Consider the following 25,622-nt stretch of genomic DNA (forward strand, 5'->3'; position numbering starts at 1 on the left):
TTTTGCTGCAAAAAAGTCAGGGCCATGTCACTGATCGCTAACTCAACTTTTGTTTTCCCCTCATGGCAGTTTCCCCTCACTGCATAGTAGCACATGGATTTCAAGACTTCAAATGAAGAGGTAGGATTCCATCGATTCCTCTCGTCGCCACGGCGATGACATTGTCATGTTGAGTGTGTGGCGGCATGCGTGAGCGTCTGTGACAGCGTTAAGTGTCGTCGAATGAGATTCGATATCTGAAGAAAGAGATGTCGTCGTCGTCGGTGCAAATTCGGCGCTGTCGGCAGTGTGAAATGTCATGCACGCTTTATCAGATTGGAGCTCATGATGTAGATAATAATGGGGGGATTAGGGGGGAGAGTCATAGTAAAACATAAAATGGGATCAGACATAAGGCCAATTATGTACAGTGCACGCTACAATGGGTCAAGCCATGCTCACCCCCATGAGACGTGGTCTGACCCAGCAACATTGTACAGTTACGGCACACTACTGCCCTGATTTTGCTTGGCTAATGACTCTCAGATGCACACACACACTCTCCCCCCTCTCTCTCACAGACACACACGCAGGAACACACACGCACACACTTCTTCAAATAATGTGAATTAATGTCGCTATTATTTCATTTCTCATGGTACGGCTGCAGGCGTAGGCTCATTTTTTAGGCTAATCTTTTAACCCGAGTGAGGTGCCTTCACACATTCCTCACTAAGGGTGAACGATAACGTGTTCTAAGCCCACTGACTTTGATTTAAGTTTCACATATAGTTTGAGATCATCTTTCTAAGAATAGCAACAGTGAGATAATCTTTCTAAGAATAGCAACAGTGAGATACTCTTTCTAAGAATAGCAACAGTGAGATACTCTTTCTAAGAATAGCAACAGTGAGATACTCTTTCTAAGAATAGCAACAGTGAGATAATCTTTCTAAGAATAGCAACAGTGAGATAATCTTTCTAAGAATAGCAACAGTGAGATACTCTTTCTAAGAATAGCAACAGTGAGATAATCTTTCTAAGAATAGCAACAATGAGATACTCTTTCTAAGAATAGCAACAGTGAGATACTCTTTCTAAGAATAGCAACAGTGAGATACTCTTTCTAAGAATAGCAACAGTGAGATAATCTTTCTAAGAATAGCAACAGTGAGATAATCTTTCTAAGAATAGCAACAGTGAGACAATCTTTCTAAGAATATCAACAGTGAGACAATCTTTCTAAGAATATCAACAGTGAGATAATCTTTCTAAGAATAGCAACAGTGAGACAATCTTTCTAAGAATATCAACAGTGAGACAATCTTTCTAAGAATAGCAACAGTGAGATAATCTTTCTAAGAATAGCAACAGTGAGATAATCGTTCTACGAATAGCAACAGTGAGATACTCTTTCTAAGAATAGCAACAGTGATATCTTTCTAAGAATAGCAACAGTGAGATACTCTTTCTAAGAATAGCAACAGTGAGATACTCTTTCTAAGAATAGCAACAGTGAGATACTCTTTCTAAGAATAGCAACAGTGAGATAATGTTTCTAAGAATAGCAACAGTGAGGTACTCTTTCTAAGAATAGCAACAGTGCACCTGTCTTGTTAATTGATGACTAATGTGTCTTAGGTAGGTGACAAGGCTGCTGACATTGGTCCTTCTTTCTATTAGTAGTCTTGTCAGGTGAAGGTGGTTCTTTTATTTAGACCTTTCTGAGTCAAGGGCAGGACAGGCATTGCAATTAGCCGGGGGAAGAAAAGGCTACGCAGAATGTAAATGTCTGCGGATTATCATGTTTTAAATAAATCATGGGAAACATACATTTGTCACACTTGCTGGCTTGACGCTGGGAAAGTCAAATACAGAGTGTACACAATATAAATCACGTCGTTCCACAGGTTCTTCATTTGGCATCATTCTCAGATGTCCACTTTGAAATAAATGAGGTGATATAATTTGAGCAATCAATATCGTTAATTCTTTTTCCCTCAGTGTGGTGCTCTATAGGCTGGATAAATGTGAAGCGCACCTTGGGCACAAACGTTCGCACTATAAACATAGATAACCGCTTGTTTGAGAGCGATTAGGCCTCATTTGAACGCATAAATCATTCATTTGCCAGCCTTTGTGCGTGTAGTACTCAGAGCCGTGAATGGGAGTGTTTGTTCAACATTAACAATAACATCACCCAAGTCTGTATTGTAATTTCTGTGTTCATCACGCAACACGTCTTTTCCGTGGCATCTCATTTCATGGCCAGTTAGTTCGAGTCGTGATGGAGTGATGAATGATTTGATCTCCTTGATTTACTCGCAGACAAAGACTGGGATTTATTTGCTGCAAGAAGGTCATGAGGAGCCGTTCAATATTCGACTGCACTTGGCCAGAGACATTCTGACCATTCAAGAGCAAGATGTCATCTGTGTGTCCGGAGAGCCTTTTTATTCCAGTGTGAGTGACCCAATCTGCCTGATAAGTACTCAAGGCTGATGTCATATACTCTCTCTGTCTCTCTCTCTCTCTCTCTCTCTCTCACACACACACACACACACACACACACACACTGAAATCGATATCACACTATGCAAAGATATTGATGGTGTCTTTGTGTGCGTGACAAACCTCCTCCAGACAATCTATAGCTTGTGATTCAGTCGTAGTTATTAAATAGCGCTTGGCTTTCTGGAACGTGACAGATACTGTACTTTGCGATGCTTGAGTCTCACTACTGACGGCACTTTTTCCTTCACATGAAATAAACAGCCTGTTTCTCAGATGAACCCTAGCGAAGTTTTTCTCAGTGCTGCATGACCTTTGACCTTCCCCAAAGTGGTCATATTCATCACGTCACGGGGGGTGGGGTGGGGGGGGGGGGGGGCGTCTCCAAAGACAAGTGGCGACGGTGGCCCCTCGTGTCCGCTCAAACAGAATTGGCAATTAACGTAAAGGCCGAAGACATGCTCATACAACCTTAGCACGGGATTATGTCCTTGTACATTCTGGGCACACCAAAAAAAATATCAATTTCAGAGACCATGTTTAACCTGCTTTTACTCGCCACTGCTGGTTATTTAAAACATGGGCAAAATGTCGTCTTCCTTTGAAAGTGCTTTTTGTCTGGCGACTGGCGGATGAGAAGAATAGTCTGCGGTGATGCTTTGTTACCATTTAGTGCTTGATAGTGTTGATGAATAGCTGTTATCAGCAACATAGACGGCTCTGTAATGATTCTTTTCAAATGTGCTTACAGAAACAAAGGGTGTGTCACCTTTCATTGATCACATTTCTGTGTACAACTAAGGTCAAATTTGCTTGTTGGAAGAGTCACGGGTAATTGGAATATTTGTGATAGTAGTGCTATTGAGAGAAGACGTTATTTTGGAAATCTTCCTCAAAGACGGTGTGCAGAAAACACAGCTCATTTCAAGTTGAATATGTTCGACAAAATGCCCTTAGTTTGAGCGTTACCTTGAGCTCATTGCTTTGTTCTTCTACCTGAAGCTCTTTTGTTCTTCTACTGTACCTGAACCTCCTTTGTTCTTCTACCTGACCCTCTTACAGGAGAGAACTGTAACGATCAGACGGCAGACGATCGGAGGGTTTGGCCTGAGCATCAAGGTAATTTAGATCCCCACTGATTAGTCTGCTCGTCATGACTTTTCTCGTTAAGTTCACAGTCACCTATAAGATTATTGATTCTTTGCTCCTTTTTGGGTCTGTCCAACTGCAATAATAGCAATAGCTTGGGGGGAGATTCAGTGAAAATAGACCTGTGCTCCAGTATCATTCTTTCTCTCTGTGTTTGTGATTTCTTGTTTCTACCTCAATTTCATTTCTCTCCCAGGGTGGAGCGGAGCATAAAATCCCCGTGGTGATATCAAAAATATCAAAAGAGCAAAAAGGTAGACTCACATCTTTTTTTTTATAAAAGGCTTTTCTTTCCCCTTCTACGCCTTTGTGTGTTTTTTCCCTTTTACCAAATTGATTTTCTCTCGCCAGCTGAACTCTCTGGGCTGCTTTTCATTGGCGATGGCATCCTTCAGGTAAACCGATTAAAAATACCAAAAAGTCGCTTCACTGCTTGTTTGCACATCTCATCATCCTCTGACATGTGATAGGTAATATTTCCAGCAACATAAATCAGCAGAATTGTATTGCTAAAACTAACTCTATAGGTAACTGTCGAGTCCTTTATTTGTTGCATACGTCTTGCAGAAAAAACTCCTCATCTCACTCAGCCGTGCAGTGCACCGCTGCAGTCTGAAACATTTACAAGCTAGCGTTAGACAGAGAAACAGTTGTTGTTTTAGTGCAGATAACATAACAGCTATTGTGCTTGCCTCATTAATTATCATTCTGAGGATCTAACACTATGATGCCATGCCAACGCTATTATTCTGAGTAACCCCATTACTGTTGTTTCTAGATAAATGGAATAAATGTGAGAAGCTATCGCCACGAGGAAGTGGTAAGCTGTCATCTGATATCTCATATTTTACTTAGGCTGCAAGAGCTCTCCCAACAGCTTATCTTGACTCGCTTTCCGATTCCTATCTTTTGGACATGTGAAACCAATATTTTCTGTTTTTATTACATTTATAAATGAAACCGTTCCAACAACAGAAAATGTGTAAGGACCATAACTCCAAGTCTCTGTCAATGTGTAAGGAGCTAACTCTAATTCTCTGTAAATCCCTTATCTGGGGTTTCCATTCTTAGCTAGGAACTGGCACACCATGTCTCATCCAATACATCACAGCAAACAATCAGCACAGATTCTTGCCGTTTTAAACTGCAAATATGTTTTTCGATTCCAGGTCCAGGTTTTGAGAAATGCTGGTGAAGAAGTGACACTTACTGTTTCTTTCCTAAAGAAGACTCCAGCCTTTCTTAAATTGCCCCTCTCCGAGGATTGCACATGTAAGAAACCACCGGCACTGACTCCAGTGTTAAAGGAGTTGGTAACACTTTATTTGGACAGTCCGCCTACAGAGAGTCTACTTTGTAACATTTCAACAGCTTATTAGTTGAGATTCAACAATTCAACTGTTTCGCTTTTGACTGTAGATGTTAAACTTTTTTTTCTTCGCATGTGTCCCCTGTTTCTCTTCCCAATTGTACTTGGCCAATTCTCCCTGCTGTCCCGGTCGTGGCTCCACCCCCTCTGACGATCTGGGGAGAGCCATAGACTAGCACATGCTTCCTCCGATACATGTGCAGTCAGTCACCAGCCGTATCTTTTCACCTGACAGCGAGGGGTTTCACCGGCAGGACGTAGCGCGTGGCAGGATCGCGCTATTCCCCAAGTTCTCCTCCCCCTTGAACAGGCGCCTCGACTGACCAGAGGATGTACGACTAGTTCAACGACCAGGACACACACCCTTAATCCGGCTTCCCACCCGCAGACACGGCCAATTGTGCCTGTATGGACGCCCGGCCAAGCCAGAGGTAACACGGGGGCTCACACCTGTGACCCTAGTGTTGGCTGCACTACCCGGGCGCCCAACGCACCTGATTCTCCTCACCTGGAGCAACTAAATTTAGGAATATGTAGGTATTTCATACAATATAATACTCTATAGATAATCTGTTACACATCTACAGACAAAAGTGAAACATCTGATTTGTTGAACGTCAACTAATAAGCTATTGAAATGTTACAAAGTAGACTTAGCCTGATATCAGACTGAACTGTCAACTCGTTACACTCAACTCAGCTGAGTGGGCGGATTCCAAGGTCTGGACCCAGGCAACTGTATGTAGACTCTGTGTGTAGGCGGACTATCCAAATAAACTCTTACCAAGGACTTGATGACCTTAAGACCTGTGTCATTCATCATTATTGCTGTGACAAATAATTCATAATAAGAATAAACACAGCGTTTTTATAATGTCTATTATTAGCTATCAAAGTTTGGTTGTCGTGGTGACCATAAACTGCACCCTGCACAGCCACACTGAGAGAAACAGACATCTATATTCAGCTTCACAAAAGGCACTATCTGGAAACGGAGACTAAACCGGACAAAACAGACATGCTGCATTGTGCTGCAATTGATTAGACTTGCCTGTGAGGTCATCAGCTCCTCATTAGACATAAAAGCCTTTGCATATAGGCCAACTACAGTCAACTGCATTCAAATAGAGAAATACAATGTAGCAGATCAGAGTAACACAGTTTGGTTGATAACTGTAATTCATCACAATTACTCGTCGTGGAATAGATTGAGGGAGAAGATGCGCTGGGGTTCTGATGTTTTATTGGAGATGTAGCTTTTTGTGTGTCCCTGCTTTCAGGCATTCCCAGTGATCAGAGCAGTGGGACGTCCTCTCCTCTGTGTGATAGCGGCCTGCACTTGAACTACCATCCCAACAACACGGTAGGCTCTCTGTGCTCCATGCATTAGGCTGGATTCACACACGCTACGTCCCTCGGCATTGAACCCCCCGTCCCCCCTGCGCTCCATTCATTGTCAATGGGGGTAGACGGCGAATCGTACGGCAAGAAAGTTCAGGGCGATCCTACTTTCGAGGAATGCAACCCGATGTCACACTGACCAATCACGTAGACGTATGCACACACACACACACACACACACACACATACACTGTACATACACAGAGCCTCTGCTTTGTATGATTCACTGTTTCGTCTCTTCTTCTCTCTCTCTCTCTCTCTCTCTCTCTCTCTCTCCCTTAAATTCAAATTGCTTTATTGGTCTGAATGCATCAGAAACAATATTGCCAAAGCATCAAGAATTCTTTCTCTCTGAAGTCGCAGCTGTATCTGTAAGTTCTTCACAATAAAGAGTGTCAATGGAAAGCTTGCCTTTTGATATGAAGCAACAGCAGGGAATGGCTCCGATATACGACTGAAAGCGATCAGGAGGAAACAGTAAAATAGCAGATCTCTCAAGTACAAACACAGAAACACAAGAGAGAAACTCAATTCAAGTTAGAAAATAACCTACAGGCTTTTAACACTTTCCTCGCTAGGGGTTTCTGACCATTTTCACTAATCTTCCAAGACCCACAGAATATTTTCTTCTATGACTATGTAAACACCAAATATCTCAAAAGACAGAAGAGTGCCTCTACTTTTATAGGGAAAAAGGTTTGTTTCTACCTTCATCCGTTCTTTAGTTAACCGACACTTAAATGAGGTAGTTTTCACCGAAAACGCCCGTCTGTCTCCAGAAAGCTGAGAAAAATTGCATTTTTGTACCAGCGGAGCCTGGGAGAGATTCACCCCACCCTCGGAGAACGGACGTGTGGGTCACACTCTCGTCTTGCCCGGGGGGCACGTGCTGCTGTCTCTCAGCATGCTGGGATACCTGGCGGAGGACAACAGCGACGAGACGAGGGGCCAATTTGAAATCGACCAATTCAAAACAGACAGACCGAAAGACAGCCAATCAAGCTGCAGCACCAAGCGACCAGCGACGCGAATACAAGCGAACATCGTCGCGCTGGTGTGCACAGACCGACCGTCGGCCGGGTCACAATCCGCCTCGCAAATTTGGTGCTGTTTATTGGCATCGCTCTTGGTGTGTAAAAGCCTTCAGGCTGCTCTCCACTGACTGACTCTATAACTGTCCTGGCTGTAAATATGCAGCAGCATCCCCGAGTGACGCCAGGCAGGATGTTGTCTCTACAGTATGCGACTGCCAGCGCGCGCTGATAGCCGAGGATGCTCAATCTATCTTTATCTTTGAGGAGGGTGAATCAGCGTCTCTGCCTGCCTGCCGGTGCACCTGCAGCAACAGGACTCAGCTCCCGACATGTCAGATGAGCTCGTCTGCTAAACTGCCTCTCTGCTCTCCTCCAGGACACGCTGTCGTGCTCGTCGTGGCCCGCGTCCCCGGGCCTCCGCTGGGAGAAGAGATGGGTGGACCTGCGTCTGATACCTCTGCTCCACTCGCACCTGTCGCAGCACGTCCCGGGCTCTGACGTGTGCAGGTGAGCCGGCCGGGGGGGTGGACGCCTCGGCTTTCTCAAAACCATTGTCTGGGCAGAGTTGATGTATGTCATAGGCATTGTGACATCATCAGTGATGTCATAAGAGCGAAATATATATTCACCTTTTGCCACGCCCTCTTTTTCTCTTCCGTGTTAGACGCAATTGTATTTGTTCCTCCGGTTCAGCGTTGGCCAGCCGGCCGGTTGCATTGTAAACTGTAAACTATAAATGAAGTTTGGCAACATTCAGCAGCTACACTGCGGCCAACTTCAGTTACATGCTCTCATAGCGTTACTGCTGCAAGGAGCCGATGGCTGTACCCAGTCGGCATTTAACATTAGTTACAAAAGCACGTCGACAGTGTTTTCTCACTGCCAGTACAGCAGAGGTTGACAGATACTAGCTAGTCCGACCCATCACACAGCCAGCGCTCTCAGTCCTCGCTGCTCGTTAAATATTTCCAAATAGGCGTTATTCTGATAAACTGGTCACATATTTGGAATGTTACGTTCTCATCTGAAAAAATACTAAAACTTTATAACAGATTTTTTGCTTGAAAACAGCTTTTTGGCAAGTCTAAAAATGATTAAGGTAGGCGTAATCTACTTCCGGGCCTAAAACGGAACGATTACAAAATGACGTAATGCAGAAGCGTTCTGATATGGGCAAATGATAAGGTGAATACTCGAGAAATTGTGACATCACTGATGATGTCATAGACATTGTGACATCATTGTGATGTCATCAGTGAGTGATGTCATTAGTGATGCAAAGTTGGCAATTGTGCACTGCACATGCCAGTAGAGCAGGCGAGGCCACGCAGCAGCCGAGCTGCGGGCGAGGCCGCACGGCCCCGAGCTGCGGGCGAGGCCGCACGGCCCCGAGCTGCAGGACCAGCTCGGCGAGCTGCAGGGCGGGCGAGGCCTAGCGAGCCCGTGCAGCGGGCCAGCTTGGGAATCGATGCCTAGTAAATAAAGCAGGAGGCTTTGGAGACCACTGTGTTCCAGACCAGGGGGAGGTCCAACTCCCATGGGTCCACTAATACAGTGTCTGTGATTGATTGATTTGATTGATTGATTGAATTAAGTAAGTGTGTGTGAGTGAATGAGTGGGTGAGTGAGTGAGTGTCACAAGTCAACTGGAAGTGTTTGCGCTCTTAAAGTGATACATTTTCATGTAAGTAAATGTCTGTTAAGTCACTATCTATCTGATAGTGAGTTAATACAATGGTGATTGAGCTATGGCCTTTGCATTTTCAGTATTGCAGCATTTATGAACTTGGTGTCTGTGGTGACACAGGGTGGGCGGAGCTAACACAATAGACTCACCTAGTAGGTTACTGTAGGTTCCCGACAACTCTTGTGTGAAGTAGGATAACAAGCTACTTTTCTCCTGTCTCTGCTAGCATTACGGGTGGTTACTATGGCCGAACAAAATGACTAATGTCACATTATGCAACACTGTTTGGATCTCACCTGCAATTACCACTCATCCCATAGGTGTCACCCAAGAGAACAAAACTGAAATCTTACAAAGGCTTACCAAAACTATAAGTCAGGTAGGACAAGCAAATGATAATTGGAAGCCCACATACTGACATGCACAAGAGTGAGATGTGAAAAATCAAGCATATTTATTTACATTCCGCAATGCAATCAATACCTATACCATTTTTGTTGGGCACTATGGAAATATATATTCCCACTTTTTTTCTTCTTCTTCTTTTGCATGCGAGCAGGCTCTCCTGTGTCATGCGGGCTACTTTCTTCAACCCGGTGTCATGTACAGTAACTGTGTCTTGGTGTTATACCAAAAGGTGTTTTTCTCCTAATGGCGCAAACACACTGGAAACGGAAGCAGTGCCGTGTGTAAATTCAGCTCGCGCAAGAGGAGCCTGGCTATTCACACCAGAAGCGCAGTGTTTTGCTCCGCGCCGGTCACAACTTGTACTGACTTCCTGCCTGGCAGCACACAATCGCTCGCAACTCGCATCAAAAATAGACCAGACGTGGAAACTATCGCTGCTGCAGGCCAGGGAGCCGCCCGCGCCGCGGCCGGTGTGACCGGGCCTAATCTGTTAACAAAGGCGCCGAGATGAAACTGCCTGCTCTTCCAGACGCTTTGCCTCGCTTCCCTGTCGCTTCCGTTTCCAGTGGGTTTGCACCGTTAAAATGTGTTTCTTTGTGATGTATACATTGTTAACCTATTGCTGGTTTTTCAAACAGCAGTACAAAGCTGTTAAAAACATTTCACTGAATTATAAAGGATGACCCTAGCGTACCAAGTAACCTGCCAACTAGTCTCACAATGAACGGAGCTCACACTTGTTTGTGATCTCATTATCTCAAAGCACGAGAGGCCATTGATTGTGTAAAGAAAGTCGTCAGGCTATACGTTAGTCGACTTGTCTTTTTATTTATTTATTCATTTCCTTAAGGTATACACATTTTACCACAACGGCTGGGAGAAATACTCATTATTATGTATTATCAGCACTCGCAACGGGGCTTTGTTTGGATGAAATCGAAGAAGAAGTGGGCAGTTAGCATGCATGAGAAGCGATAGCCACCGTGGCCGAACAGACAAAGAAACTCCCGACTTCAGAAAAGAGAAAATCCAATTATAAAGACGTCACGCAACTGTTATAATTATATAATCAATATACTTATATATAAGTATAAAGACGTCACAGAACTGGACACACTGTTTGAGTGACGGGTGAAGAAAATACCACTTGGCACTATAAGATGTCACCGAGAGAGAGAGAGCGAGAGAGAGAGAGAGAGAGAGAGAGAGAGAGAGAGACTGACTTGTGGATTACCTTTTTGAAACACTTTTCCTAATCGTTTGATTCGTCCTGATTCTTTTAGGAAAAATGCGTTTCAAGTCATAGCTGTGGACGGGGTTTGCAGCGGGGTCATTCAATGCCTCACCGCTGAAGACTGCTTGGACTGGCTTCAAGCAATAGTGAACAACATCTCCGGCCTCACCAAGCACAATGTAAGTATGAGCCAGAGGAACACCTGACCTCTTAGGTCTCCTGCTGCTTGTAGACGCACGTGTGAACTAATGAGCTCGGATAGAATTTCAATGTACGCATCGTCTAGCTATACCATTGCAAATGTCACGACTTTAAGCCCATGCAAATGAAGGTCTTTTCACACACTTCTAAAGAGCCTGGGCTTGCATTTGCAATAGCAGTGTTCGCACTTGAGCTGGACTACATTTTACTCCCTCAAGCTAAGCCCATACACTTGTATTATCTATAATTCATCTTAATATATTATATAATGATGATGCCAAGAGGCAGCAGGCAAACAAAGAGAGAGAGAGAGAGAGAGAGAGAGAGAGAGAGAGAGAGAGAGTGCATGGTAGAAATTGTACATTCATTTTCTCTTGGTGAATTACCAGAGTTTCTGGAGCACAGGTTGTTCTTGTTTCCAGATGGGTGGTGCACAGGGTGGTGCACAACGTGGTGGTGCACAACGTGGTGGTGCACAACGTGGGGCCCAAATGCAAAGATTGCTTACAAACGGCTGTTTAGTGGCTCATAGGATACTCGAGAAAATCGGCACATTTGGCCATATTTATTGCCGTGTGTGGGGGTGTTGCTTTCCTTTCCTATACTACCTTTATGTCACTATAAGATATAGATATCGTTTTAAGAAAGCTAATTCTGTTGCCACCCTCCGTACTCATGACATATATACACATATATGACATGAATATGGTGCAGGGCCACCAGCAGTTAGAAACAGGGAGTTGCAATTATAATCCGGCCATGTGAGATGGCTGTGTGTGAGTGTGTCAGTTAGAAACAGGGAGTTGTAATTATAATCCGGCCATGTGAGATGGCTGTGTGTGAGTGTGTCAGTTAGAAACAGGGAGTTGTAATTATAATCCGGCCATGGGAGACAGCAGTTAGAAACATGGAGTTGCAATTATAATCCGGCCATGGGAGATGGCTGTGAGCGAGAGAGTCAGTTAGAAACATGGGGTTGTAATTATAATCCGGCCATGGGAGATGGCTGTGTGTGAGAGAGTCAGTTAGAAACAGGGAGTTGTAATTATAATCCGGCCATGTGAGATGGCTGTGTGTGAGTGTGTCAGTTAGAAACAGGGAGTTGTAATTATAATCCGGCCATGGGAGACAGCAGTTAGAAACATGGAGTTGCAATTATAATCCGGCCATGGGAGATGGCTGTGAGCGAGAGAGTCAGTTAGAAACATGGGGTTGTAATTATAATCCGGCCATGGGAGATGGCTGTGTGTGAGAGAGTCAGTTAGAAACAGGGAGTTGTAATTATAATCCGGCCATGTGAGATGGCTGTGTGTGAGTGTGTCAGTTAGAAACAGGGAGTTGTAATTATAATCCGGCCATGGGAGACAGCAGTTAGAAACATGGAGTTGCAATTATAATCCGGCCATGGGAGATGGCTGTGAGCGAGAGAGTCAGTTAGAAACATGGGGTTGTAATTATAATCCGGCCATGGGAGATGGCTGTGTGTGAGAGAGTCAGTTAGAAACAGGGAGTTGTAATTATAATCCGGCCATGTGAGATGGCTGTGAGCGAGAGAGTCAGTTAGAAACATGGAGTTGCAATTATAATCCGGCCATGGGAGATGGCTGTGAGAGAGAGAGTCAGTTAGAAACATGGGGTTGTAATTATAATCCGGCCATGGGAGATGGCTGTGTGTGAGAGAGTCAGTTAGAAACAGGGAGTTGTAATTATAATCCGGCCATGTGAGATGGCTGTGAGAGAGAGAGTCAGTTAGAAACATGGGGTTGTAATTATAATCCGGCCATGGGAGATGGCTGTGTGTGAGAGAGTCAGTTAGAAACAGGGAGTTGTAATTATAATCCGGCCATGGGAGATGGCTGTGTGTGAGAGAGTCAGTTAGAAACAGGGAGTTGTAATTATAATCCGGCCATGGGAGATGGCTGTGTGTGAGAGAGAGTCAGTTAGAAACAGGGAGTTGTAATTATAATCCGGCCATGGGAGATGGCTGTGTGAGAGAGAGTCAGTTAGAAACAGGGAGTTGTAATTATAATCCGGCCATGGGAGATGGCTGTGTGAGAGAGAGTCAGTTAGAAACAGGGAGTTGTAATTATAATCCGGCCATGTGAGATGGCTGTGTGAGAGAGAGTCAGTTAGAAACAGGGAGTTGTAATTATAATCCGGCCATGGGAGATGGCTGTGTGTGAGAGAGTCAGTTAGAAACATGGGGTTGTAATTATAATCCGGCCATGTGAGATGGCTGTGTGAGAGAGAGTCAGTTAGAAACAGGGAGTTGTAATTATAATCCGGCCATGGGAGATGGCTGTGTGTGAGAGAGAGTCAGTTAGAAACAGGGAGTTGTAATTATAATCCGGCCATGGGAGATGGCTGTGTGTGAGAGAGAGTCAGTTAGAAACAGGGAGTTGTAATTATAATCCGTCCATGGGAGATGGCTGTGTGTGTGTGTGTGTGTGTGTGTGTGTGTGTGTGTGTGTGTGTGTGTGTGTGTGTGTGTGTGTGTGTGTGTGTGTGTGTGTGTGTGTGTGTGTGTGTGTGTGTGTGTGTGTGTGTGTGTGTGTGTGTGTGTGTGTGTGTGTGTGTGTGTGAGAGAGAGTCAGTTAGAAACAGGGAGTTGCAATTATAATCCGGCCATGGGAGATGGCTGTGTGAGAGAGAGTCTCCACTGGGTAATGGAGCCATGGCTAATTCGAGTGGCAAAGTAAGGGACATACTAAACAGAACACGGACGACTGAACAATTCAGATGTTATAGACGTGTGTGACCGACCTTGAGATCTAGATGGAATTATGATATCTGGGGCCCTATCGTAGCAAAAGCGGTAATTTTCCGTTTGCACTTGTTTTGTGCTCGTTTAACGCCACGCACAATGCAAATTGGGGGCGTGCACAAGCGCATGCTTGCTATAATTGTAATGGACATGCATGGGGTAGGCCTGCCACATGCCAAACCAGGCGTTTCCGTGCAAAATGTGGGGACAGATGGCATTCTCCTCTCGTCACCATGCGCGCAATTACTTTGCACTAAGAGCTTTGAAAAGCACCTCTTAAGCAAAAATACCCCGCTGTGCTTGAGCGCACCATAATCTCCGCGCTGCGCAGAGCAGTGCAGAGGAATTCCTTTTGGATAAGTCAATACGCACGGACGACATCAAATTCTGCTGCTAAAATTGGGTAACCAGCAGATTATTCAGTGAGGCAATCAACTATAATTCACATTGCAAAGAGGGGTTAATGGCAAATTAATTGAGGAAACTTGGACATTGTATCCTCCTACTTGCAATGCACCTTCACCTATCCCATAGCCCGGAGGGTCGTTGGCACCACAGACGATCTGTTGACAAGCTCTCCATCTCTCTCTGTCCTTGGCAGCTCACTGTTTCACAGAGTTTTAATTGAGTCCACTCTAAATCCTCCCATATTCTCTTTTGTCCCCCCCCCCTTCCCGTTTCCCTGCTGCAAACACGTTATTTCCAGTCAACAAAAGAACCCGAATTGCATCAAATCACAGATGTTTTTAACAGGTATATGATGTGATGTTATTGTGAGAAAGGCCTATCCAAATTACGCATGGAGGGAATTACAGCATATTGCATGCCTCACGCAAACTGTATTACAGCGATTTCGAGACAGGAATCTGATTGGTTTGATTGATGTAATGCCCAGGCATTGCCTGGCCACACCTGTGAATAATTCTGGTGCTCAAGACCGCCCAAATCCCATTTGCGCTGGCATTTTGGGGACACAGATGACCTGGCACGCCTCCAATTTGCGTGTGCGGCAAGTGCCGTGAACAATTCAGCACCCCCGCCGAGAATTGCATCCCCACCATATTTCGGGGCTGTTTTAACTTAAAAAACAGGGAGGTCACATCTACCCAGACAATTATATCATTTTTAAACAGTTACGTTTCTGTATAAATCATTAAGAATATGCTCCCATGAGGTGGGGATGCGTTTAGCAGCAGCCAGGCAGGGGTGCGAAACTCGGCATAACACCTGCACACTTGCGCATGACGGACTGTTATCGTCTCTGCAGGGACGATAGCATAAAGCAGGCGTTGAGGCACGCAAACAGGTGCGCAAGAGCAAATAGGGGATAGCGCCTGCACCAAGATAGGGCCCCTCGATTTCTAAAGAAAAGGATATATTTCGTAAAGTACTGCAGGTAATCTGCCTTCTTAAATGGTTGAAACATCAATGAATATCTTATCTATTAGACCTGCAATAAGCGATATCAGACCTCATAAATTTATCAATCCTGAAACGAATGTGTACTATGTGGAGATTTCATTGTGATGTAATGATATAAACCAGGGGTGCCCACACTCTTTTGCCTACTTTTAAAATGACCAGCCCAAAAAAACAAAAAATAAATGCTGAAAATACATTTAAAGAATGTAGCTTACACTACTGCATGGAGCCGCCTCCACAGGACAATACATTTGAAATAGATCTCAGGCTGTTTTATGGTTGTTAGGGTTCCTACATTATTATTATTCAGTGATAGTTAAGGAAGTCGGGGAAATGCGTCGTCCTCGTTGCATTTGGCAATGAAACTATTGCAGGCACAGCATCGGTGGTGATTAACACTTAGACATTGGGAGATGCGTTTTGTCAGTCAATTTCTTTGAACGTCTGAAAAATGTCCTCACCCCGAGTGTGTTCTTTCATTGGTAACAGTGTTCATGTTAACAGTGAAGACTACGAAAGTGCCTCTCCACATTTCCTTTCTTCAGGATAACGATGGCAGATCAAACAAACAAAGTTTTCGGCTTCTTACTTGGCCCCGCCCCGCGCTCATTATAATGTCATTCTTTCACTACGTTGGTGCATTGAATGAATGACTCCTGACTGCTTTTTCAGCCTTCCCCCCCCCCCCCCCCCCCCCACGGTTTATGGCCCCAGGATGCAAAGCGGTATTAGTTGTCGTCATGGTAACCTAATGTAACACAGCTCTCAACAGCAGCAGACTGATCGATCTGTATGTCAATCAAGTGTCAGACTTGGGACCTTGGGAGGACGGACAAAATGTGGCGGGGGAAAAAATATTGTTATGAATGGCACGTGATCTACCAGCACGGCCTTTGTGACCCCTGATATAAACCAATATCCACAAAGCAGCCGGCTGTGTTGCTGTTTTCACCTCTTTTCTAAAGCTTGTTGGCAAATCCACCAGCGTTTCTACAATGTTTTGTGCTGTTAGGAATCCAAATGAGTAAGTTTGTGATTGGCCACAGCCATTACCTACATTAGATTGCCATTACCGTTCAGCCAGTGGGCGTGGAAAGTTCATCAATTCTCCTTGGCCCATGACCAACCTTTTCACAATGTTTTGTGGTGTTGGTTGAATCCGTTAATCCGTGGAAGTTAGGCACATTTTTGTGATTGGACACGGCCATTGCCACACCCCCTTTTGGCTAGTAGGCATGGAAAGTTAATCAGTTCGTCCTTGGCCCATGACTAAGCGTTCTACAGTTTCATGGTGTTACGTGAATCCGTTTGGAAGTTAGCCGCCTTGTTGTGATTAGGCACGCCCATTGCTACGCCCCCTTTTGGCGAGTGGTTTTGTGCAAGTTTTGTGTCAATCCATTCATAACTGTTTGATATATCCTACAGACAAACGGGGTCGAAAACATAACCGGTCATCTCCGTTGGCCTGGCCAACTCTGTTGGGGAGGTAACTAATAAACTTACTACCGACCTCTTCAATTGTCATTGTGTGAGACTGGTAACCGGCGAGCCTTCTCTGTACCCTTAGCTTAGCTATTAGCATTTATGGCACGGTGCTTTGTAGTGTTTGTCCATAGCAGGCCTCTGTCGTGCAGTGGCTTTGCTGTGCTTTATTTACAAATGTGTTGCAGTTTCCGCCACCCTCTAGTGGTCAGAAAAGTTCACTTATTGCAGCTTTAAACAGGAACACAGGCAAATTATATATATATATATATATATGTATATATATATGTATATATATATATACATACAAGGGCGAATATATATATATATATATATGGTATATATATATATATAGTATATATATATATATGTGGTAGACAGCCAGTCACACCAGCCAGACTTGAACTCAGTGTGACTGCTCACAACAACCTATAGCTGAAACTGTACAAATGCGCTCTCATCTGTGCAGTGATTCTCCCGATCCGCCTCATATCCTGCCAGTAGTCAGTCTATTTCGTTTTCAGGCACCCCACTGAAAAGCATCTTGTTTCCTCCCGAGGCCCACAGTCACATTTGAAAATAAGGCGCCGTGAATGGTTCTTGCTTCTATAGGAGGACAGGAACTCATTTGGTGTGCTGTTCCCTTAGAAAGAGAGTTCCATTGATGTTGTGGTGTGGATTAGGACGGACTGATACCTCTGGAGTTATATTGATTGTGTGGTGTGGATTAGGTGGGACTGATACCTCTGGAGTTATATTGATTGTGTGGTGTGGATTAGGTGGGACTGATACCTCTGTGATCAGAGCAGAATGTTTTAATTTAAAGCCTGGCTGCTCCCTCAGTAGTTTCCTTGCGTTTATTACCACAGAGAGAAATGGATTTTTTCTTTTTTTAGGAAGGAGCCTCAGGTCCTTGTGGAAATGACTCTATCCCGTTTTGTCATTTGCATACATTGAATAAATGAAGTGGTTTTAGCAGTATTCCTTCAGCACTGTGGGGGAACGCGGACTTGTTGGATGGGCAGTGTCGCGTCGTTTATTTGTCCTTAGAAGCATCGTCGGCCTGATTGTGTGTCCCTAATGGGTCCCCACGACTAAACTGCGCCAGTAATTTGTGCCTATTTGTCACTGGGCTATATTTTAATGTGTTATTGATGTTTCTTGTTACATTTAACAGGTGAAGAAGATAAATCGAAATTTTCCAGTTAACCAGCAGGTACGTTGTTGTTTCAGCAAATACCTGAGCTCCTGCTGCTTCTTTTGCTTTTTCATTTTCAGTTGGATGCTGCTTGTGTAAAAGCTGCGCTGTCTTCCATGAGTGCATTCCCTAAAACAGTGCTTCTCACACTTTTTTTTTTTTTTACTTCAAGGACCCCTACACTGACACAACTTAGACCACGGACCCCCCATTTGATAGGCTTTTGTCCCAGGGTCCCCCATCTGATAAGATTTGAGCTTTTAGATGTTTTATTACAGAAAGTGCATGAAACCCATGACCAAAATAGTCACACTGTACATTCTGTAGTCATATTGTGTAACTTAGGGATGGAATTATGGTGAAAATAAATTTTGCTGGGGACCCCCCGGAATGCCCTCAAGGACCCCTGGGGGGGTCGCCGGACGCCACTTTGAGATGCCATGAAACGTCAGTCTACTAACGGTGTCAATCAGTCAAAGAAAAGGACTGCATCTTGCAACTAGAGTCGGTCGATATGGCCCTAAAATACTATCACAAAATGTTAGGGTATTTCTGTGATAACGATAATCTTGGCAATATGACAAAATGCTGAAAAATATTTTATTATTAATTTCAAGAACATACAACTCCAACAAAATAAGTGTTATCGTTTTATATGTCGGCATAAATGTAACAGGTTGCCTTCAAATATTCAAATATGCCTGCAAATATATCACACGGTTATGCAGCCTAACGGTGTGACGTCATTACGTCAACAAGTTGGAATATTGCCAATTACCACAATATTATTATATATATGAACTGTAAAGATATATCGATGACAATAGGATATGGCACACCTCTACTTGCACCTATTGCAAAAGCGGGAGACTGTTTGCATCATGGAAGTCCACCCGCTGAGAAATCATCAGAGAGCAACTTAAGCACCTTCAGTCCGTTAACTGCATTGTTAACTGGCAAAATCATCCCACAGTCGAGACACGGAGCGCCAATTTGGTGTTTTTTTTAAATGAATTCAACCGCTGCTTTCTGCTGCATGACAAGGGTGTGAATTCTCTTGACATTTCATGTGAGCAATTAAACTGCATTAGAACTGACTGCTTGCCCTGAATCTCTCACTCAGCGGCTTTGTCATCCATCAAAATGTCCACAAAGGGAAGTAAGCAAAGGCTTTGCTCGCGAGGCGATCGCCCTGACTGTAACAAGTAGCGATTGTGTGACATGATTGATGCCTGGAATATTAGTTATGGACACATAAACTTTCTACCTTCTTACCTCCTTCTTATTACATGCCACATCTCTCTTATGTTCCCATCGTTCTTTTTTCCCCATTTGACAGATTATCTACATGGGCTGGGTCGAGGAGAAGGAGCAGGACTCCGTTCAGGACCGAATGTATTCACCAAAGTTCCTCGCTTTGAGGGGTTCTTCTCTCTTCAAGTTCTCGGCGCCTCCCGTAGGTTTTCATTTGATCTTTATTGGTTTCACACCAACTTTTAATCACAAAAGTTCTGTTTGAATTGATACTGCTGCCCGGCCCCGCAGGGGTTTTCTCCCACAACTGGTGTTCCCATATTGTTGATGGACAAAATGTTTTCCAGCTAGCGAATGGATGCGGTTCAGACAAAACCATTTGTGCTGCATTGATCTGTCTCTTGATTGATGGTGATCATTAAATCTGTTTACATTTTGCCAGCCGTTGAAGTGATTGTGACAAGAGGGTTAAGCTATCAATGTTCCTGAATTAGAGATGGGGAATGATTGATTGGCAAGTGAGATTGTCTGTGCAACTTAAAGCTTGAATGTGGATATAGAAATATGAGACGTTGCTTTGGCTACAGTGTGGGGATGAAAGTTAAGGCAATTCAACAACCATTCATCAATAATTATTTGTTTGAAAAATAATATTTCCAAAAGCCCAAATAGTTTCAGGCCAGTACCAGCTCTGCTGCTTTATTTCCTTTGTAGTAACAAAACAAAGCTATTCAGCAATATATGATCTTATATATTATAGTATTATTATATTATATTTACCAAATGTATTCAATCACACACCAACATTTTTCAGGTGACAACATGGGACTGGACCAGAGCAGAGAAAAGTTTTACAGTGTATGAGATAATGTCCAAGGTTTTAAAGGTAAGGCCAGCCCTTTTTTGCTTGAGGCATATTTTTAAATTTATTAAGGGGAGAAACTCTGTCTGGGTGTCTTTAGAGAATGATATACTGTCAAATAGAAACCGAATTTGAAGAGCTCACATCTTTATGCATTCCTCTCCAATCCTGCAGAGAAGATTGTATTCTACATTCTTTGCAAGTTCTAGGTCATTTTGAATTTGATTGTGCAAAGTGAATTTCACTGCAATTTATTATCCCAAAGTCCCCTTATGGCAAATTTCATTCATATAGATTCAGACTGTAAATCAGATACAAGTTGACCTTAGAGAGCCGTGCCTTTTATACTGTGCCATTTGGATTCAAAGCCACAGTATAGCTAGAGTAAAAAAGATTGTCTGGTTCTGCATACAGTATATGCATTATGTTCATACAAGTGTTGAGCATAATACAAGTATACAAATAAGTGTGTTGAAATGTTGACGCTTTAGTCTGCTGTAGGGATGCACAATAATTTGATTTTTTTTGCTGATATCCGATATGCTGATATTTTCCAACTCTTTTGGCCAATTGCCGACACCGATATATGTGCGCATTGGCAGAAATGTTGGTTGATTCACAAAATCAATAGCATTGATGTGGATGACATCACAATGGAGTGGATGATGACATCACAATGGAGTTGCAGATATTGCAAATTCGCGCTTGTTTATTTACTTTTCTCGGTTTTCCTCGCATTTTCTCCCCAATTGTACTCGGCCAATTCCCCCTGCTGTCCCGGTCGTGGCACAACCCCCTCTGTCGATCTGGGGAGAGTTGTAGACTAGCACACGCTTCCTCCGATACATGTGCAGTCGCCAGCCGCTTCTTTTCACCTGACAGTGAGGGGTTTCACCGGCAGGACGTAGCGCGCGGGAGGATCACGCTATTCGCCCCAGTTCCCCTCCCACCCCCCCGAACAGGCGCCCCGATCGACCAGAGCAGGCACTAGACTCATATCCCACCAGTTTGCCACCGGCAGACATGGCCAATTGTGTCTGTAGGAACATCTGGAAGTACCGCTCATGTTTTTCAGGTCTCCGTGATGGAAGGTGAATGAATGCTTTGACCTCCACACTACCCAGACGCCGCTACGTGCCCATATTGTGCATCCCTAAGCCTGCAGGCTTCTTCTGAACTCTGAGCGTAACAAACTGCATTGCTGTCACTTTGCCTTATCTCTGAGTGGGTCTGCTCATCTGTGCTTGATCAGCAATGGCAGCCTTACTATGTTACTATCTCAGGATAATGACCTTCTGGACAAGAGGAAGCACTGCTTCAGCGTCCAGACGGAGATCGGGGAGGACATATTCTTCGGCGTGGAGCTGGACTGCGAGCTGCTGACCTGGGAAAAGGCTTTTCAGATGGCCACTTTCCTGGAGGTGGAGAGGATACAGGTCGGTACCTTGTGGAGGCTTTTAATCTGACATGCGGTTCCAGCCCGGTGGTTTTAGTGCGGAGATTGATTTTGCTCATGTGACATGTTCAGTAGAGCGTAAGAGGCCTTCTGTCCATGTTCCTCTGGTGGGGTAACATCTTGTTTTCCGACCCTACAGTGTAAAACATATGCCTGTATTATGGAGAGCCACCTTATGGGAATTACCATTGACTTCAACACGGGATTTGTGTGCTTTGATGCTGCCTCAAAGGTGAGTGGAGCACTTGTTTATTGTCAATCAAAATATGGAAAATATGGATCCTTTCAGAGAGGAAGTTCATGAAAAAAAAAATCTCTGCACACCTGACTGTGTGACAGGTGCGTCGGTGGAAAACATATCCATAAAAACATTGCGGCCCTCTGATTGGATGATTGGTTGATGGAGGCAGCTCCAATGAGTGTATATGGAAATGTTGTGATGCTGCCCATATACTAACTAGATGAAGGTCAGACAGACCGAAATGTCATATTAATAAATCGTAGCAGTAAGCAAGACAGTCTTTGGGAGTTATTCTCATTGTTTTCAAGGGATAACGCGTTCCTACCATGAAAACAGTCTTGTACCTAATCTGATTAAACTAATCATGCATTTTATTTTTATTTTATTTTTTGGTACCAACCTATTCTTCTGCACTGTGTGCATTTATGGGAAGTATGAGCACATTTGTTTTGACGGCTGGTTCCCTCCAGCTCAAACCGCTCCCTCCTGCCTGCAGTCCATTTCTGGCTTCCTCTAAGTCTAAGAGCCATCCAGACGACTCCACTGGTACACATTATGTGATGAAGCACTGTCATATTGTTCTCTGGGATGTTGCCCCTAATTCCAGTAATAGGAAGCCACAATGTCCCCCATGGACTGTGTGACAATGCTGCCAGTGTATTACAGAGATGAGTCAAAAAACACACACAATCCATATACTGTATGTAAACTGCAATCACAAACAATAGACATGCTTGCATTTACTCGATAATGTAAAGCTGCTACTGTATTGGCAAGTTTCAAATACAATGTTAGACTTCAAAACAGGCACAAGCGCATCCCCCCAACCCCCCTCGCCCTGCTCCATCTGAAGCCTGCAAACACACAGACGCGATATGAAGTGCCTCTGCTGTGTGAGTGTGATTGACGTGAAGGATATGGGGATATTACCCCATCTCTAACGGAGAGTCGAGGAGAATATTTTTGTGTGAATGCAAAGCGGTGGCAAAACTCTCTCGTAACCTATAATGAATGGCTGTTCTGCTTCAAGACAATTCAAATGTCTTATTTATGACATATTATGGCAGCTTTAATGGGAGTGGTGTCACAGTCATTATTGCAGTAGTAGTGATGCTGAGATATAGAGATATATAGAATAGAACAGGTTTATGTCTCGCAAAGCTGTATGTGCTTGATCTGCATTTCTCGTTTGCACAATCTGCATTTTAACATGGATTATTCATAGGGTTGTAGAGTGGAAATTCATGAATTACAGTGAAATATGGAAAGATATGCAGTATATTCAGTTGTTTCAAAGTCTGAAAGAGAAATCCATGGCTGACCAATTTGGGGCCCGCGGACCGAGTTTGGCCCACCTCCCATTTGTTTTGGCCCGCCATGGATTTGACACACACACAAAAAGCGGCTAAATATGACTGTATTTCAGTAGCCTGATATTCAGACTGAATTGTCAACTCGTAAACTAATTTCCTCTTCTAGAACAGCCAAATCCACAACTGTGGAGTGGGCGTGGCTTCGAAGGTCTGGAGCCAGGCTAGTATTTGGCAGGCTGTGGCGGGGCGGGCTTAAAGCTAGCGTGATGCTTCTTATACCATATGAAACTACCTAAGGAATCGATTGGTACCAACAAGGCTCAATTTGGCGAGGGGAAGAAATTGGCATGGCCATTTTCAAAGGGGTCCCTTGACCACACCTCAAGATATCTGAATGAGAAAGGTCTTTGCCTTTGAAAATATTTGTAAGTTAAAGCTGGTATTAGCGATAGGAAGGTGATGGAGAGCTGGGATTCCAGGGGTGGGTAGGGTTAGAGACTAGGGGCATATGGGTGGTGTTTGGGGGGGAGCGAGGGGGAAAAAGCGCTGTGGTCTAAATGTTTTACGCTTGTTCAGGAGCACCCTGCTCACACTCTCACACACACACACACACACACACACACACACACACACACATACATTCACACACACACACACACACACACACACACACACACACACACATTCACACCTGGAAGTGTGAACTTGCACAACAGTGGACAGCAGTCTGGGTCCGGCTTAACTAGGCTTCACTCTCATTTATTTGGGCCAGAAGTGGGCCTTACAGTAAGTTACATAAAGTTGAGAACCCCTGATCTAATCATCCTCATGTCTACCCCTCTGCAACACAGGGAGTACTATGGAGATACAAGTTCTCCCAACTGAAAGGATCATCTGATGACGGGAAATCCAAGATCAAATTTTTATTCCAAAACCAAGACTCGAAAGCTATTGAAGCCAAGGTAACCAACTTACAGAGATGTATCATGCTGTAGGTCCAAGGAAAATGCTAGTCAACATGGTTCTCAAAACAACAAGGTTAAGGTAACTGAATTACTTACTTACGACATCAATATTGATTTGCTGTTGCAGGAGCTGGAGTTCTCGAATCTCTTCGCCGTGCTCCATTGCATCCATGCTTTCTTTGCTGCCAAAGTTGCTTGCCTGGACCCGATGTTTGTGGAGAGCCAGGGCAGCGCGTCGACCACTGGGATCCCGTCTCTGACCAGTATCTCATGTAATTCACAGACATCAAAACTCAAATATGCCACTTGACAGGTACTGCTCCCTCCTGACCCCCTTCCTAGACACTGTACTTAGTCACGACCGTGGCCTAAAATCGCGGACAGGAGAACTGGAGTGAAACGTGAGTTGAAATTCTGAAGGACGACTGTACTGTATACAGCAGTGGAACTGTTTTCATCAGAAGACCTCTTCTGGAGAAGTACGATTTGATATTTTCACATTAACGACATTATTCCTGGGATTTCCGGAGTATGTGGACGTAAACCTCAAACTGTACTTTGAATAACTTTGTAGCCAACTGAAATGTTCCAGTACCCACGGACACAAAGTGTGTGTGATTCTATTTTTTTTAATCAAATTTCTCCTTCTAATGATCCTCAGAGACGTCCTTATAACCAACACATCACAAAGCTTCGGGGGAGTCCTCAAAACAGAGTCCCCCCTTATCAGTCAGTATGTCACTTGAACCTCCCTAAGAAAAGAATATTTCTGGACACCATTTCTTTCCACATAAAGATTTAAGTGAATATTAATGTTGATGATATTGCAAATGCAAGTATGATCACGCTTTGTCTTTGTCTTTACATGTTTCTGTAGCCGAGGTGAAAACTTTCCTACACATAGCCTATCCTTCAATTAAGAGTCACAAATTATTTGTCAATGAGACATAATTCAGCTCCACTTTCAAGGCTAAATGGCAACATCAATCTCTAACAATCTCATTTTGGAATGCAACAACATTTCCTTTCATTCTGCCCAACATTAATTAGAAGTTTGCTGGCAGCCATAGTGGATGAATGAATGGTTGAGCTGTGTATGCGCCTATGCGGGTATAAGGAGTAACCTCATGCTGTGTCATTGAATATAATAGGCCAGATGCTGTGTGTCAATGTAGTGGTTATTGGTATGGGTGAAGAGTGACACTTTGATGAGAAAGGTGTGTTTAATCAGGTCCCCCATAATCTTACATGCTCTAAACATGATTAGGAAGAAAAAAAACACTTTCTGTCATTTTTCTTATCATTACCTTCCAAAATATTGATTATGTAAATAAACACTGACATTCAAATGCACTCAAAAGAACTGGATTATGGCGATTACTTGTTTACTTGAGGGCTTACTTGTTGGGATTATGGCATATGTTAATTTGATGTGCACCAGACAATAGATGGCTCATATCCTCTTGCTCTCATCGTCATTTACTCTATGGACCAATTAGGAAGAATAAAATGAGCTATGGTGTATTTTTTTTCCTTAATATATTTATTGTTTTGAATTAAGCTTGTAAATAGTGAAATAGGGTAAAAAAACAAACATTGGCATGTCCACATGACAGTGAGGAACCACACTGCAAAGAAAACAGAAATGTGTAGCATCATAGCCTCCAAAGGTTCGAGATGCCCCTTTGAAGT

At 43.8% G+C, this 25,622-nt stretch overlaps 1 protein-coding gene across 3 annotated transcripts; it reads left to right on the forward strand.

Annotated features, from left to right (window-relative positions):
* Window positions 1-93: 93 nt before the first annotated feature.
* sntg1 (syntrophin, gamma 1) lies at window positions 94-24,696 on the forward strand (the record flags this gene model as incomplete). Of its 3 annotated transcripts, none has more annotated exons than XM_083653892.1 (17): window positions 94-120; window positions 2,308-2,442; window positions 3,553-3,609; window positions 3,836-3,893; window positions 3,991-4,034; window positions 4,418-4,459; window positions 4,809-4,911; window positions 6,289-6,371; window positions 7,820-7,950; window positions 10,822-10,951; window positions 17,819-17,857; window positions 19,179-19,295; window positions 19,908-19,979; window positions 21,239-21,391; window positions 21,551-21,647; window positions 23,779-23,927; window positions 24,058-24,696. In XM_083653892.1, 17 exons carry the CDS (start codon window positions 94-96, stop codon window positions 24,238-24,240), a joined length of 1,620 nt encoding a protein of 539 aa, XP_083510018.1. In that variant the 3' UTR covers window positions 24,241-24,696. The 3 variants fall into 3 exon arrangements, with proteins under 3 accessions (XP_083510018.1, XP_083510019.1, XP_083510020.1); XM_083653893.1 differs by having other exon boundaries at window positions 21,551-21,643; window positions 23,817-23,927; XM_083653894.1 differs by lacking the exon at window positions 23,779-23,927 and having other exon boundaries at window positions 21,551-21,643.
* Between the last annotated feature and the right edge of the window lie 926 nt (window positions 24,697-25,622).

The sequence above is a fragment of the Poromitra crassiceps genome (assembly GCF_964638095.1).
Source record: "Poromitra crassiceps genome assembly, chromosome: 17".
In the NCBI taxonomy this organism is placed as follows: Eukaryota; Metazoa; Chordata; class Actinopteri; order Beryciformes; family Melamphaidae; genus Poromitra; species Poromitra crassiceps.